General features: G+C 42.6%; 2 protein-coding genes across 3 annotated transcripts; one reads left to right on the forward strand and one right to left on the reverse strand.

Annotated features, from left to right (window-relative positions):
- The first annotated feature begins 1,193 nt into the window (after positions 1-1,193).
- Positions 1,194-4,652, forward strand: LOC125539002 (putative F-box/LRR-repeat protein At5g02700). 2 transcript variants are annotated; one of them, XM_048702356.1, is made up of 5 exons: positions 1,194-1,390; positions 1,957-2,061; positions 2,174-2,350; positions 3,300-3,455; positions 4,166-4,652. In XM_048702356.1, exons 2-5 carry the CDS (start codon positions 1,969-1,971, stop codon positions 4,550-4,552), a joined length of 813 nt encoding a protein of 270 aa, XP_048558313.1. In that variant the 5' UTR covers positions 1,194-1,390; positions 1,957-1,968; the 3' UTR covers positions 4,553-4,652. The 2 variants fall into 2 exon arrangements, with proteins under 2 accessions (XP_048558313.1, XP_048558312.1); XM_048702355.1 differs by lacking the exon at positions 4,166-4,652 and having other exon boundaries at positions 2,174-3,440.
- An 8,857-nt stretch (positions 4,653-13,509) lies between these two features.
- On the reverse strand, positions 13,510-14,577 carry LOC125533719 (BTB/POZ and MATH domain-containing protein 1-like). Its single transcript, XM_048697085.1, has one exon. It carries the CDS (start codon positions 14,575-14,577, stop codon positions 13,510-13,512), a length of 1,068 nt encoding a protein of 355 aa, XP_048553042.1.
- Positions 14,578-17,105: the final 2,528 nt, after the last annotated feature.

Here is a 17,105-nt window from a genome sequence, read left to right on the forward strand (position 1 = left end):
GCCTCATTAAGCAACACCTCATCTCTCCTTGATATTATTGGCTTTTCTTATAGACTCAATGTGATCTTGGATCACTAAAATAGAAAATGTAGAGTCTTGAGCTTTGAGCTTGAGCCAATCCTTTTGTCCTTAGCATTTTGAGGGGTCCACTTTTCTCATCCATGCCATGCCAATCATTGAGCTTTCCTGAAATATTAATCTTGAAATAGCATTAGCTCAATGAGCTATATGTTGTTAGGAATTACCAAAACCACCTAGGGATAGTTGCACTTTCAGCCGCCACTTGGAGTAGGTGTCGAAGATGGGATTCAGCTTGAAGTCGATGTGGGCGCCGATGTTGATGTTGTGGATCGAAGAAGGCGGCGCTGTCGAGGAGGATGCGACGTCAGGGAGCGTGCCGCCCATCGCCGCGACAGTGAGATGCAGCGGGGCTGTGGCTGGTGGTGCACTAAAGGTGGGGTGGGGAGCGGAGGCAGCGGGAAGTGTGGAGGGAGTGGAGGGCAAAACAGAGCTCGGCGGTGGCGAGCTACCATGGAGCTCGCTGGAGTCGGAGCCCTTCTCAGAGTCGTGAGAACCATCCATGAGGGACGGGAAGGAAAGAAGGCTATGATGCCAAGAAGAATGGTGAAAATCACGGTTGCATTCATTCGATGGAAGGCAGGGCCTTTTATACACGAGGGAGGCACACGAGTGTGCAGCGGATTGTTACAACAGAAGGAGCTAGTCTCCAGGAGAAGCTTGCGCTAAGCTACGTGTCGCAAGGCTCGGGCGAGGCCACGATCACCGCGTGGGGAGTGGGCGAGCTGGGCGTGCTGAGTCAGTACTAGCCGTTTTTCAACAGGGCAGCCTAGCTAGCTAGGAGGAGGGCGAGTAAGGATATGTACAATGGTTCTATCTTAAAAATGTCACGTAGGATAAATGATGAGGTGGAAGAGAGATAAATCATAATAGAAGACTTGTGTTATCTTATTTAAGAGAAGACAAGAGATGATCTCTTAACACAATTTGTCTCACCATCTTTTTGGGAACAACTAATTATTAAAGATAAGGCTAAGAGATGACTCATTGTAAACATGTTTTCTTCCCATCTTTAATTTATATGCAAAACTTAAAATAAGATTATCTTATCAATCATTGTACACCCTAAGAGTTCTCCTCCGGGACCACAATATTCTTTGACAACAACAGAGATCCCGTTTCTGTCCAATCCCCTTCTCCCGCTGCAGCAGCTCCCGGAATCCCGCCTTCCTCCTCTGGCGGCCCGGCGGCCTTCGCACCACCTACCCACCACGACCCTCCCTCCGGTTCCTTTCCTCCCGAGACCCGGCCGGCTTCATCCCACCCCGGCCGGTTACATCGCGCCGCCGCCTCACTAGACGAATCTGAATAGGTATTTGTGTTATAAAAGAAAAAAACATACAGTGGTACTTTCTTCAATCCCGTTATTTTTCGTTGCGTATTTTTCACCCAAACTTGTAGCCTTCTGCCAGCACTACGGAGCAACACCCAGAGATTAATATCATGATCTCCATCCTCCAATTTGTTCTGGTTGCCTTCTTGGCGACTTAAGAAATACTGTACAAAGCACAAGGAAGCTGCTAGCATACCGAATCTGCCTTTTCAGTTTATTATTATTTTGGTTACAACAAATGAGTAGTGACAGGTGAGCTGTCATATTCTTGTGGTAAAATTCCAAACAATCCATTTAAGATAAGCTTTTTGTCTTTTTATACATCATTTTGTAACATACATTGTACGAGTAGGTTTTATTGTTTCTAATAAAGTGTAAACCGAGAACACTCTTACGATTTTCCCATTAATTTTAATTGTTTCTAAGGACCTATTTATGCATCTGTTTTAGCACGGGTCCCATGGCAACACACGGGACATCTTCTAGTAGGCAGTAGTTTGTGATGGCATGCTGCTATATGATTCTCATGCAAATATTCCTTACAGACATAATCCTGGATGGCAAAGCGAAGAAGAAGTTCAAAGGATAAACCGAATGGAGCAATGGTCAAAAGAAAGAGACCGGGTTCTCAGTTGGGCGACTTACCCATGGTAAGAAATGTCAAATTGGAATCAAGTAGTGATACTCCGTTGTCCTTAGAACATATTCCCTTGTTGCTTTTGAACAATCTAGTATTACAATATGGTCGTTTCTCTGCTGCAGGATATATTGTGCCACATCATATCATTGTTACTGTTAAAAGAGGCTGTGAGGACAGGCATTTTATCCAAACACTGGAGATATGTTTGGTGTAGCCGAACAAACTTGGAGTTTTCTTTTAGATCAGTGATGCGAAGGAGTTATAAAGGAGGACCTTTTATTCTCCATCCTATACAAGAGGTTATTAAGAGAATTGATGCAGTCTTAAAACAACACTCTGGAGTAGGGGTCGAGAAAATGGAAGTTGATTTTTCGCTAAATGATGAACATGCTAATCACATTGATAGATGGCTCAACTTTGCTATTACAGCAAAGACAAAGCAGCTAATTCTTAATTTTACATCTGTGCATCCTACAATGGAACCGTACAAGTTCCCTTTTCAGCTTTTCGATGCCACCAAGAGTTCCATCTTCCAGTCGTTGACACTTGGTTCTGTTTCTCTAAATAAGCCTGCAAACTTCAAAGCTTTTTTAAACCTTAAAAAGCTTATGTTAATCTATGTAAATATTACTGATGAAGAACTTCAACTTCTGCTGTCCAACTGCAAAGTTTTGGAGTTTCTTGGAGTTGCTCGTTGTCGAATGCTCACAACCATTAAGACACCTCAACTTTCAGACCACTTTAAGCATTTGTGTGTCTTTCACTGCCCCTTGGTTCAAGAGATAAATTTGAATTATGGCTTGACAACACTTGAATATAAATATGAAGGTCCATCAATACCGATAGCACCTCCTGTAACTTTGACAAACTTAAGCATAGAGTCATCAGATGTTTGCTCAGCTCTTGCATATATCTCCACTGAATTGCCCAGTACGGTGCGTCGACTGGAGATGCTGTCTCTAAAATGTGAAGAACTTGAGGTTTGAGCTAAATTTCGTCTTTCAGATTTCTTTTTTTGACGGAACCTCGTCAGAGGGCGGGGAGCTCCCGCATTGCATATAGAAGAAGAGAGTTGGTCCGGTTAATAAGGGAAACTGGACCCAAAAACCATACATGGCATCGGTTAATTAAGGGAAACCGGCGAAGAGCTAGTCCGGTGTGTGTGGTCTTTCAGATTTCCAATATTTATATGCATCCCTATTTTTGGACTGGATTTATTTTGTAATTTCCATTTTGTGTCTGTGCTAGAGAGCTATTTTACCGGAGAAACCTCTCAAATTTATCCATCTAAGGCACCTGAGATTGGAAATAACCTTTTTATCCCTGACGAAAAGGAAGTCCGATGTCCTTGATTTTGCCTCCCTCTTGGAGGCTGCTCCTTTAATGGAAAAGCTGGAGTTTCATGTAAGTCTATCATTTCAATTTGTAATATGCATGTTTTTTACATATGACCTAGGCTGATCTCAGCAAAAGGAATTTCTCTCTTACTTTAACTGTGTAATATGCTGTTCCAATAAATCATTCAATTGATTTAAAGAAATAGTGAGTCTACAAGCTTTAAATCTTTTGAGCCATTGAGACAAAGTTTGGAAAGATGTGCAGTATATGTTACATATAAGCTGGCTACCATGTGTCAAATTAATAGTGATTGGGAAGTATGCTGAAATGCTACACCATATATAGTGAGTCACTCTGTACTTGGGTAAGGAGAAGACTTGGTGTGTGTCTATGCATGTAGGTGTAGGTTAGACTGCGTAGAATCATGAGAATTAATGGAGCATTATATGACAATATAGATGATCTGTCAGTTGGGTTGAAAAAAATTTGACTGTATGTGAGTTGTGCAGAAGAGCAAGTAGACAGTATTGTTTCAGATATTTTTATCAGCACGGCTTGTCTTTCTTGTGTACGGCTCATATACAGTAGTATTATGTTTCCAGTCATCTTAGAACTTCCTAACCAGCGTTAGTGGACTACACAGGAAAGTGAAATTATGACACATATCATATTTTTTGCTGGGGATTTGCTTTCACTTGGGTGGTTGTCTGGGCTTGGGAGCAACCTCTATATATTTTGTTGAGTGGTGCTTAGATGCATGCTTGTTGCTTTGACAGATGTGGATGGACTGTGAATGTGTACGATACCGCAAGCTTGATGGCAAGCTAAGGAGCCTACCTCCAAAGCCACACTACCATCTCAAGTTGGTGGACATTACGGAGTTTTATGGTGAGAAAGATCAGCTGGAGTTGGCACTTTATATCCTCAGGAATTCTGTCGCGCTTGAGGCAATGACAATAGATCCAAAGCCAACGGTAGCTGCAGAGCAGTGTCGTCTGACATGGAAAAAAGACGGGTTTTCTTACGTGGATGGCTACAGAGTTGCGAAGAAATACCTTCTCAGGGCAGACCACCGCGGCGTTGTCGACGTTGTAAAAGCCGGGCGTAAGGATATCGAAGCTCTGAGGAACGCTCCGTATAAGATGCCTCAAGAAGCTACATAAGCTTTGTTTTAATCAGTTGTTTAATACCTTTTCATGTAGCTCGTTTTGTGGACATTTTTTTCCATGCGCGGACTCGCACAGCTATGTTTCTTTCAGTTCAGTTTTGTTCCCAACTTCCCATGGTCTGTTTAGCAATGTTTCTTCCATGTGTTCATCAATGGGTGTTTGTAAGAGGATGCTGTGAAGAGCTCTAGCCACGTTTGGGGTCAAAAGGACAGTCCATCAGGAACCCACATTTTGCTCTCTCCACTCTTCTCACCCAGCAGCTGAAAGCCTGAAGGAGCAGCTGTCGAGAATTGGACAGTCACCCGTCCCCTTCCTCACTGGCCCCCCTCTCTTCTCCAGGTACCAAGGAATCGGAAACACAGGTGGGATGATCCTTCCTCGCAGGATCTCCTGGTATTCAGGGCCACGTCCTCGGTGCCGCGCGGCGCGCGCTCCGCTGGGCTGATTTGTACCTGCATCACTTACACAAGATTATGTATTAAACTAATCAATTTCTATGTTGATGTACCAAACTAAACATCTGCGAAAACTTTATGTACAACGTGTATTTTACTCGATAAAACAAGTGAACCAGTGAATATCCATGTATACAGGATGAGCATCCAGTCACTATATGCAAGATATCTGAAAACTGAAGGGACATGACAGGGCTTTTTCTCTTCTACTAGGAGAGAGTCAAACGATTTCTCAAGACTAAAGAACAGACCATGCTCATCTCAGGTAGCTATGTTATTAAACGTTGCCAGACCATGTTACTACTGTGAAATCCAAATTTTTCAATCTTAAAAGCCGGAAATAAAAAAGAGCAGAGAAAAGTAGAGACATAATATAAAACTATTCCACAAGTGAATATCCATAATTTCATACGGATAAGGATGAGCATCCAACAATCACTACATGCACGCGTTTTCTCTTCCAGAAGAGAGAAGACTCAAAAGATCTCTCAAAATTAAAGAACAAAACAAGCTCATCGTCGGTGGCTACGGTACTAAACTGAATTTGCGAGACTTTGTTACTCTCTCTAGCATATCTACTAAGACAACAGGGCATGATCTTTTCAAGTGCGCATTTACTTGGCTTGCACCATATCATCCATTCTATTTGAAGATGTGACAAATTCAACACAAGCATATTTGAGCCTACAACTGTGATTAGTGGCGGAGCTACAATACTAAAACTGGGCGGGCCAGTACAAAGAAAAGCCTACTATTTTTCCTCTCATGGCCCAGTCTGGTCTGGGCAGGCGATGGCCCATTTGGCCTGGTTGTAGCTTCGGCAGTGGCAGTGATGATGATCAGCTAGAGCTAATGTGGTCACCACAGTCTCAATGTCAAGACTTCCTCAAAGAATGCCTTCACATATAATTCTCATCCTTCCCATTGCATATTGATCTGCAGCCACTAGTAGGTGCTTGACCATTTCTTTGTTCTCTTCACCATCAAAGTTGTCCATGGAAGGTAGTGAATTCGTGTAGATGAAGTGAAGCAATAGCCTGAAAACAACACGCTGCATGTCTTAGACGGTTATGTTAATACGAGTATGGCCGTCGCCATCGTTGGGGTGCACCTCAATGTCATTCTTTTTATTGGCATCTAGGGTGCTGCCATTGTGGGAATTTGGGGGTGGGGAAGCAGCAACGATGGGACAGCTGTACGGCGGCGAGACAGGGGAAGAGGGTCGGAGGGGAGACCGAGACGAGGGTTTGGACGAGCGATAAACATGAACGAGCGGAATCTTCGTTCCCCTGGTCCGGCACTGCTATGTTCCGCCATCCCACACAGTACAACAGCGGAAATGACCTCTCCGCGGCCTCAAACAGATAGCGCCCCAGTGAGCAGTGTCTGGTCCCCAAAATCACCAAACAGTCGGCCGTGCTAGCAGAAAGTTGTTCTCAAAAAATGCGTGCAAGAAGTGGTAAAGAAGTTTTGCTAAAATCGGTGGTGCATCCTCAACTCTTGGAGTAGACCCCTAAAATTGCCACCATCGCCCCCCGCCCCAACCAACTCACCCTTCCCCTCGCCGCCACCGGAGTCCAACGTATGCCCCACCGCATTGTCCATTTCTCCGCCGCTCCATCTCATCATCCCATGGCTTCCTCACCGCCCCGTGACATCATCCCCAGCTCTCCCTCCCGTCGGATTTACAGCACCACGTCATACCCAGTGTGTGCTGGTGCAAGGACTGGTGTGTGCGCAGTGTTGCTGGCGGCTCTTCCGCACCACCATGCGCAGTCATTGAAATCGGCATTGCTTCCATGATCTTTGGTTGCGGCAACAGCAATGATGGTGAGGGAAGTGTGGTTCATGCAGGAGAGAGAGGGTGGGAAAAAAGACAGAAAAGAAAGAGAGACGTCCCACCAACGAGTGGGTCCCATGTCTACATCAGAGTACACCGTACACCCAATTGACAAACATTATAATCATCCAATATATATATATATATATATATATATATATATAGGAAAATGGGTCAGTACACCCAGGAGTACATACTCCTATGGCAGGTGGCGTTTTTTTGTTCTCCACACATGCTTCTTATCCTTTAATTAATTGGTTATTTAATTACCTGCTAAACTGGTGGAGTTCAAAAAGTTAGTTCCATATTGATAGGGAAGATAAGCCACCTACATGTCTAGATTGAAATCCCAAACAAAAGATGGATGACGCAGCCGCAACAAGCAACGAAGACTAGATGTGGCGTCCACCAATAAGCAGCAAGCCGATGGCGGTTGTCGCGACGCAAACGAGCTTGCTGCGTCGACGAGCTGTTCGACGACGACGAGACGAGATCCTTCGCTGTGTCCTTGGCTGGCCTGACTAGCCGTACGTGCACCACGGGGCCGCCGATGGGGTGCCTAATATGCAGGTTCTCCCATGGGCATTGATCTTGATAAGGTATGTTGGCTAATTCGTATGCATGCGTACATGGATTAATGGATGATGAGACTATATGTATATGTTCTAGTGTTCTATTGATTACTTTGTATCTTGCGCATGTTTGACCTACATAGCTCGTCTGATCCTGTACGGGAGTTGGGCTATCATGGCTGGCCGCGCGTCTTCTTCGACCAAGATGTGGATCGGGTTTTGAACGGTTGCGCCTACAAAACTCAAGGGATTCTGTTGGCAGCTCTAATCATGCGACACTGTGATCTAGAACTGGAAGGATCAATTCATGCATGAAGATAGATGCGTATAAAAAAACAAGATGGTGTAATGACGCATGTACTATATATAATTTCGTTATTTGGGTCTTGTTATTTTTTCAAGTGGAAACATACCAACATTTGAAAGAAAAAATACCTCCATTTTATTCTTATATTCTAAATGATATACTCTTTTTTAGTTCATACTTATTTTTCGGAAAAAAATACAGTATGCATATACTCACAAAAAAAGTCGCACTCAACAATTTAATATATGCACTAAAAACCAGTATATACCCTCTCTGCAAAATAATATGTACTCACTAAAAAAGTAGTATAATCCTTCCCAACACAATAATGGTATATACTCCTTGCAAAAATGCGGAATATATTGTATATACTCCTCACAAAAATCCAGCATATATCATTTCAGCAAAACAAAGTAGATACTCGCTTAATTAGCCACGCCAAATAAAGCACCCTCCTGGCAAAATATGTGGTATGTACTCCTCACAAAAATGTGGAATATATGGTATATACTCCTCATAAAAATCTAATATATATCCTTTCAGCAAAATAAAGAAGATACTCGCTCAATTACTCACACCAAATAATGCACCCTCCTGGCAAAATATGTAGCATATACCGCATCACAAAAAATTGTATATACTCGCTGAAAAATAAGTAATGTACACCCTATTAGCAAAATTAAGTATATATTCCCTTAGAAAAAGTAGACCTAGGTAAGTATATGGTATATACCCCTCATAATGAGAAAAAATGTATATACTCAACCAAGTAAACAATTAGTATATACTTAGAGTTATGTTACAATACATCTGCAGTGGTAGCATGCATTGCATGGAAGAAAAACCAAAATTAAAAACGTCAGATACAGCAGCGATTCAAAATTGGATAAGGTGTGGACGTTCCTAGCTTCTAGGCATTAGGTACGCATGCAAAGTATTATTTTTTTGTAACCACCACGGTTGGATAGTGCTCTTATTGGGTATATCGATCTCCACTAAGACTAGGAGTACATACTCCTGAGAGTATGAAAGAGGAGTCATATATAGGAGCACCAAACATTTTATATATATATATATATATATATATATATATATATATATATATATGGCCGCGCTATTCGTCACCCAGGGTGAGGAATTCTTATTCCTCACCCCACCCCCTTCATCACCCCACGTGCCTCAGCCTGAACCAGCCGCACCAGACGTTGTAAACTTACGGCACACACCTACGGCCCTGAACTCCACGATGCACTTGCGAACGTAAGGATTTTAGCCATGTAAGGTAATCTTATAGCGTGGAGGCCAATCGTGGAGGTTAGTTTACTTGGTGGCTTAATTCGGTTGATCTGAAGATGGGTGGCCTACAACCATGCGTCAGGGTGCAACTTTTTTTATTTATCTGAGAAGTATGCAGTAGTTGTGGACACGTGCTATTTAATCCCCTGCATACATTACCTCTATCTGCACGAGCTCTAGAAAAGGTTTGCTCATTCTGTTGTATCTTTAGTTTAATGGAAGAAATAATTTTCAGATTAAAAAAGAGAATGACGAGATGGGCTGCTAATAATTTGAGATACCCTAACTAACCATGTGCGAGTTATAATTAAGTGGCAGGGACAAAAGTTTCCAATCGGCAGGCATAAGAACTCGATGCCATGGACTCAAGAACAGAGTACATCCGGGCAAATGCATTCACAAGTGGCAGCCACGAAACCACATATAATCGTCATTTCAATTACAGTAAGTACTTGAAATAACTTGCAGAGAAGATGGCCCTAGCCATAGCCGCAAACTGCTACTTGATACAACGGTAATTGAGGTGTCTAGCCGCCAGTGTGCCCATGACCTCCATGAAGTACAAGCTCTAGTGTGTCTGGTCGATCACTGCTTGTCTTTTTGACTATGCAAGGTCTCTTCCGACTTCCGGTGCTGCTTTGGAGCCATCGGGCTTTGGGATAGACTCTGGGTCACGAAAAGAGACTCAACAGTGATGAGCGCCGAAACCAGCGGCAACATTCCTGAAAACAATAAACAATTTATGTAGCATTGGATTAATGATAAAAATCATCAATGCAGAATATTCTAAAAATATTTGGTGCCATGACAACTACAAACAGACATGACCGTCAACAATAAAGCCTAAGAAAATCTGATCACATATAGAAATGCACTCCTGTACAAGACAAATGTGTCAGACATGACAATTGATAACAAGATTCAGTTAAACCCAAGACAATTGCATGATCACATTATCACATATGAGCTTAAGAAGTAGTGGCAATCGAGCTTAAGAAAATCCTAACATGGAATACATCGTACATTTATCTGTATGTAGTTAATGATTCTGCCTGCCAACATTTAACAAACATAAGATTTAAGCAAAGAAGCATTAGCTACATACAGATAAATATATGATGTATTCCATGTTAAGAATTTCTGAAGATATGGCATAAGAATAAAAATGCTAACTGATTGCGACTACTTCTCTTGCTCATATAGACATTTAGCATAATGTAGGCCTCCTTCAAAGGAGCAAATCAACCACTATTAGGGTGAAAGGGAAACACTTGTCCTCGGTAGTTAAGCCAATGCAAATCAATACCAATCCTCTATTATGGGGACATTGAAATTGATTAATTAATGTCTGGCACCAAGTAAATGTCATGGCTTCCTAGCGAAAGGAAAAGCAAAAGGAAACACATCAACATTACGAATTAGGTTTATGCCAGTTCAACCAAAACAGCGAAGATATACAGCCAGAAAGAGGGTCACTGTGTACCTCATTGCAATTGAAATAATTCTTAACTCGAAACTGCTAGTAACCACGAGTTGCTCCAAAGTGCACAAAACAAGAAAATTAAATTACTCATATAGCCTACTGAATAATTATATTGGCCATGCATTAAGCTGAACAGAGAATAGCATGATGTACACACAAGATAAGACTATTAACACTAAGTAATTGGTCTCTGTCTTGCCCTTCTCTTTTGGTTTCTATAGGCACCGAGCTCCTCACTGGACCAGCTTTAGTGCTCTAGTTTTTAATTAAGTTTTCGTGGCTCCTGGTGTAACCTTATTGAGTCTTTGCTCCTTGTTTGTTTGTACCATCTAGTTTATGATTAACGGAAAATTACCATAGGGATTTGCTGGTGAAAAAGAAATTAACACTAAGTAATTCTAATGATGACCAGAAGCAAGAATTGCACCCTAAATTTAAACGGGAAAACTCAAAATCCTAGCATTGCGGGAAGATCTCAATACATGTTGCTAGTACAGCTAGCAACTTCCTTTTCTTTTGCATAGAGAAAGCAAGCTATTTGTTAACTACAAAATTCAACATTAATTCATAAGCCTCAAAAGAAACTAAAGTTTGTACCCCAAACATGTACATCTTTTTGTGTGCATTGCCCAAACAATTTATGGACTAGAATGCACGTTAGTAAATGTATAACTATCTTTGAGTTCCTTGCAGATTGAAGAAGAAAACAAAGACATAAAATTGAAATATTTGCTAATGGAAGAAACAATTTTTACGTGCAATGAAAACAGACCGAATTGGGCATCTAGCAACTTTGATAATTTGCCCTCTGAACAAATTCAGGAAAACGGATTAATCACAAGCCTTAATCATATTAGCAATAAGTAGATTCTTCATGGGCTGAGCGGTACCTGAGTACATCAAGGCAAACTCGGAGTCACGGAACACCATTGGTGAGGACGACTGGCATGTTTAAATGGTAAAATGTATTCTTTCATCCAGCTTATGGTGAGTATATATGCCTATGTGTCTTACCGTGGGTACAAACATTGCCATTTTCTTTTCTGTAGTGTTCCCTCATCTCCAAGTCCCTTGCAAACATCTTGTTCGACTCCTAAATTTGATGGCAGAATTCTGATTCTTCATTTACCTAATACATTCAACATAAAGTTAGCATCATCACTTCGAAATTTATCTCAAGAATACTATAAAACAAAATTCCTCGTAAAGTGAACCATCTTTAATTCAAGAAATTACCTCATAAGTTTATGCAAAAATCGATTAACGAATTTCCAGATAATTGGCATTGTCAGCTAGATACAGGCTAATTCTTTATGTACATTATTACTAACATTCAGTTAAATCAGAAGCAACATTTATAGCTAAAAGGATGCAAATTCGTGAATTTTACACAAAAGCTAAATCACAGAGGGGATTCACATGTCCTACAACAAACAAAAATTAATCTCAGCTCAATCGAAGACTGAATCCACATAGCCTTCTTCTCATCCTCCATGATCTCCACCTCCTTGAATTTAATCCACCGATAGGAGCGTGTCTCCACCATCACCTTCATCACCTGCTTCCTGGTAGGTAGTAGGCAAGCTCCTGATTTTCTTTCCTTTCCTTTCTTGATCTTCATCCTCCTCCCCTGCACGGCTGCACCGCTCCCAAAAATCCATAACCCTAACCCTAGAAATTCAGAAGTTCATGGAGGACGAGAGGGGAAGAAGAGGAGGAGGAAGGTCATACCGGTGAGAAGACCGCCGAAGGTGGAGAGGACGCCGGAGAAGGCCGTTGACATCGCCGAGCTCGCGCCAGATCGTTGCACCGACCACATCGCCTCCGGGTCGCTGCCGCATGAGAGCGGGAAAGGGAAGCACTCCACGGGCGAGAGAGGTAGCCGTTACCTCCGGGTCGTTCCTCAGTGTCGTCGCTGCTGCCGACTCCGCAATCGCGAGATAGGAGGAGGGGCCGGGGGAGAGAGAGAGGAACGTTGCCGTCGAGTGAGAACTGCCCCCACATAATTTTATTTTGTAACTGTGCTCGCCTTTGATTGGAAAAGGCACAGGGGAGTGGGCTAGCGTGTAGCTACCGCCCAACTGTTTTCATTGATGTAAAATTACATCGATGAAACGTAATCTTATAGCGATTGTGAATTGGTTGGACCGGTCTGTCGCTCGGTCGATTGACTAGGGTGAGGAATTACGTATTCTTCACCCTGGGTACTTAATAGTATTTCTATATATATATATATAGTGTTACTATTCATCACCCAGGATGCAGAATAAGTTATTCTTCACCCGAGATAATTTTACGATCATTTCATAATTAAAATACGTTTGGAATTCAAATAGTTACATTCCTATTGATTCACTACGTAAAATTTGACATAAGAAAATAAAAATATAGGTCATAAGACAAGAAAATTTGCAGTTTATGCGTATTTTAGACTATGTTTTTACGTTTGTAATTTTACATAACATAAAATATTTTTTACGGCGATTATATACTTTCTTACGGTCTCTTTTTGCGTCGGAAATAAGACAAAACTTACGAAACGTAAAATTACGGTGTATTGATGGTAAAATAAAGGGGGGGTGAAGAATAACTATTCCTCACCCAGGGTGACGAATAGCGCGACCCTATATATATATATATATATATATATATATATATATATATATATATATATATATATATATATATATATGCTATATACTTAAGAGCAAGGTAAGTAAATGACAACTAATTCGAAGGGTCCCCACCTTTAAGAAAAAGAGAAATCAAATATATAGCAGATATAAAACAGATTCATCTCAGATGGTCATGTATCAAGTAGTACAGGTAATTAAGCTAACACATGAATCCAAGATGAGCATACTAAAATCTCCAAGATTTAGTTGCTCCTCGAAAAGATCTCTATAAGTGACAACTGACGATAAGAGAGACGACTTCATCTCAGGTGGCAACATGTTAACTAACCTAACTAATCCAAGTTTACCTCGGAATGAGCACACTAAACTTTGGGAGACTTCGTTACTCTCTCCAGGATATCTCCTAAGACAGCAGGGCATGATCTTTTCAAGTGCACATACCCTTGGCTTGCAACCACACCACCCATTCTATTACAAGAGATGGCAAATTCAATGCAAGCATCTTTGAGCCCGCTGCAATGATACTGATCAGCCAGAGCTAACGTGGACGCGACAGTCTCGACAGTAAGACTTTTGCAGAGAACGGCTTCACATATCATCTTCATCCTTTCCATGGCATAGCGATCTGCAGCCACCAGTAAATGCTTAACCATCTCGTCATTCTCCTTATCGGGGTTGTCCAGGGAAGGCAACTTATCACAGTAGATGAAGTCAAGCAAGTCCTTGAAAACATCAGGCTGCATATCTTCCACGGTTATGTTCCGCGCCGTCCTGTCTCCCATCGGTCCATAGAGCTGGGCCTTGAAGACCGGTGACCGCATCGCAAGCAAGATCTTATGCGCATGGAAGGTCTCCCCTCTAACATTGAATGTCACATCTGTTTCCTCCTTCGTCTCTAGCCATTTTCCAAGATTATCTGCCAAGTCTGAGGGTGGCACCCGGATTTTAACGGTCTCCTCCACAAGTGGTTCCTTGATCACAGTGAGGGCACACTCGATCATGAGGCGGTCATCCCGCAGGAATGGAGACTTCTCTAGTTCGCTTCTCTTCTTCTTGAGCTGCTTGTTTCTCCCAAGGATGGATGCGTCGAGGGAGTCGAACTCTGTCGGCGATTTCGGGCAGCACCTCCCCGTGGTCAGATCGATTTCATGGTTGACCAGCCTCAGGTCGTAGATCACCCTTGCCTTGGCGCCCTTGGTCAGGAGCTCCAGGTAGACCGACACGTGGTCCTCGCTCTCCTTGCTTGCGTCTCCGTCAGGGTAGTAGCGTATGCACCACTCGTAGCCGCCAACAGAGACGGGGTTGGACTGGATGAATTTGCCGGCGCCGATGCCCTTGTGCAGGCTGTACCCGGCGATATCGAACACGAGCATGGTCTCCGCCGTCGTCGGGGTACACAACGTTTCTGTTGGCTTCTGGGATGCTGCCATTGGGATTTGGGAGGGTTTTGCGGCGGGGTGGGGATCAAAGGCGGCGGTGCCCGGAGTCGGAGAGCTGGGGATTGAGAAGCGTCGCGGCGGTCTGGGCGTGGGACGGGCGGCGGCCGGCGGGATCGAACGGGGGGCGAAGGTTTTGGGCGAGCGACCGGGAGTCCGTGGAGAGGGTTTCTCCGCTCTGCCGCTGCTATATGTTCCGCACTCGCCGGCTTCCACGGTCACCGCGGCCTAGAATCGATGGGATCCCAAGCATTGGGTCGGGTCCCAGTTTAATGACTGCATCATGAGGCAGTCCCAGGACGTGACGACCTAGAACAACAATGGCTGACGGTGTGCACTACAACAAGACTACGGATGAAACCCGGCTGACTTCGTAGTCCAAAAAGACTAAAGCCCGGACGATTTTCACAAGGAAACGGCGCCAAAGTAAGTAATCACCATCTGTTGTAAGCACATCACAATTTTGTACAAACAAATATCCAGTACCTAATTGGCTAAGGGGTATATCGAAGTTTTGTGCGCAAGAGGTTACTGTTCTTGTATGTTTGATCTGCACTAAAGTTTCAAGTTGGTAGAACTGTTTAATTTGTGTACTATGTGTTGATCTTACAGTAATAGAAAAAGACACGTCTGTTGTATATTCAATGCTCAATCACTTAACATATTTAGGCTTTGAGATTTTCTCTCTTAGGATTCTCTCAATTCTCTAGGAGAAATAGGTTGCTCAGACAATGTCTTGTCAAATTAAACGGAGTGGCGAGCTGTCTTAGGTTGGGATGCGGGGCTATTTATAGGCGGAAGCGATCCCGAGGTGCGAAATGACCAATAAGAACATTGGCCACTTATGGATAACCAACATGTGGCATAACGGTCGGATTTCAAAGACAGCTCATGACTTACTTGAGGAACAAGTCAAGTTGACTCAACTGCCAATGATTCTTTTTCTAAGTCTTGAAGAACATCGTCTCGGGCTCAGAGAATAATCACTATCCACAAAGAGATTTCTCCCGTCTTCACTTTAAAAAAATAGGTTTTTGATTGAGCAACAACAACAACCTAAATCTCAATTATCACATGTACCCACTTAATAGTACGGTTTGCCATATGACTCAAATATAGAGAAATTGAAACTAGAAAACAAACTACTGTCCTCACGTCCGCTTCATTTTCTCGTTCTAGCCAATTATTCCTCAAATAGCATAGCAAAACTATTGCTTGTCGTCACAATTTTTAGGGGTAATCTTTCGCATGAAATGCAATCATCTCTAAACTCCTCGGGGACCTACTTCCTGTGTATACTCACAAACACATTAGTTACTTAACTCTTTTGCCCACCAATCTCCAAAACTCTCAAGGAGAATTAGATGCACCTACAGCAGCAAATGGCGCCGTTTTATCTATAAAAATGAGACGAAAGCCGGTTGTATGAGAGATGCAGCAAGCCCTGCTCATACTCCACCCTCTTCTAAACAAGGCTAAGATGTTTTTGGGCAAATGTGAGTTCCTAACAATTTTTGCCCTGTGTCGTGTGTAGATGATGAAATGACAAAATATGTATATAATTTACAAGCAACTCATCGATCAGAAGTATGCAGAGTATATGCCTTGTACAATGTAAGGTGCTCAAGGAATTGATTAGACGAATAAATCAGTTTTTCTTTAAATATAGTTGCTTATTTGTAGAGGATAGATGCTTAAATAGACCCCACTTCTATGAAGCTAAGTAGTTGATACTTAAGAAAAACTCAGTTTATTTTACTATAAGCAATAAGTCCATTGCATTGTACCAAGCGTCCAAGCCTAACTATATATTTAGTCTAAGCACCGTAGGCTCCTTATATGGAATTTAGGATATGATGCGTGCGTTCAGTTAATTAGGTTCGGACTTTTGTCATTTTTGATTGATGATTGCTTTTTCATGGCTCTTGATTTTACTCATGTACTCCTTATATGAACATTGTACATTGTAATAGAGAGAGTAATGAAATTGCGCACGAACTAGATAGGATAGCCGAGAACAGAATAGGCTATGTCCTTTTTCTTCTCAAAATGTCTGGATGGATTCCGCCCCGGAGGCGGTGATACCCTTCAACGTAAACGATGATACGATCGTTATGAATGAATAAAGGAAGAGATGATTTTGTCCACAAAAAAAAAATCTGACTTTTGCAGGTTATTTCACAAGGCAACTCTGAAGGGGGCAGTATAACTTTCGTACAAACAAATAGGAGTACCTAATACTCCCCGCCTCCTGAGTAATTGACTACCAAACATTACATGCCGCTTACAGTCATACAAAATCAAAGCTGTTTCGGAAAATTCAAAACAAAACAAAATCAAGTGAGCCGCCCGAGTTGCTGACGGCGCGACTCGCCGGAATCACCCAAGGTTTCTGTTTCGGCCTTCCGCTCCTTGGCCCTCCTGGCCGTCGACCCGGGTGGCGCGGCCGCTGCTACTTCTGCAGTGGTCGCCGGAAAAACCTCTGCACCCATCTGCGCTCGCCGTATGAGCACGGGCGTCGA

The sequence above is a fragment of the Triticum urartu genome, chromosome 2 (genome assembly GCF_003073215.2).
Source record: "Triticum urartu cultivar G1812 chromosome 2, Tu2.1, whole genome shotgun sequence".
NCBI lineage: Eukaryota > Viridiplantae > Streptophyta > Magnoliopsida > Poales > Poaceae > Triticum > Triticum urartu.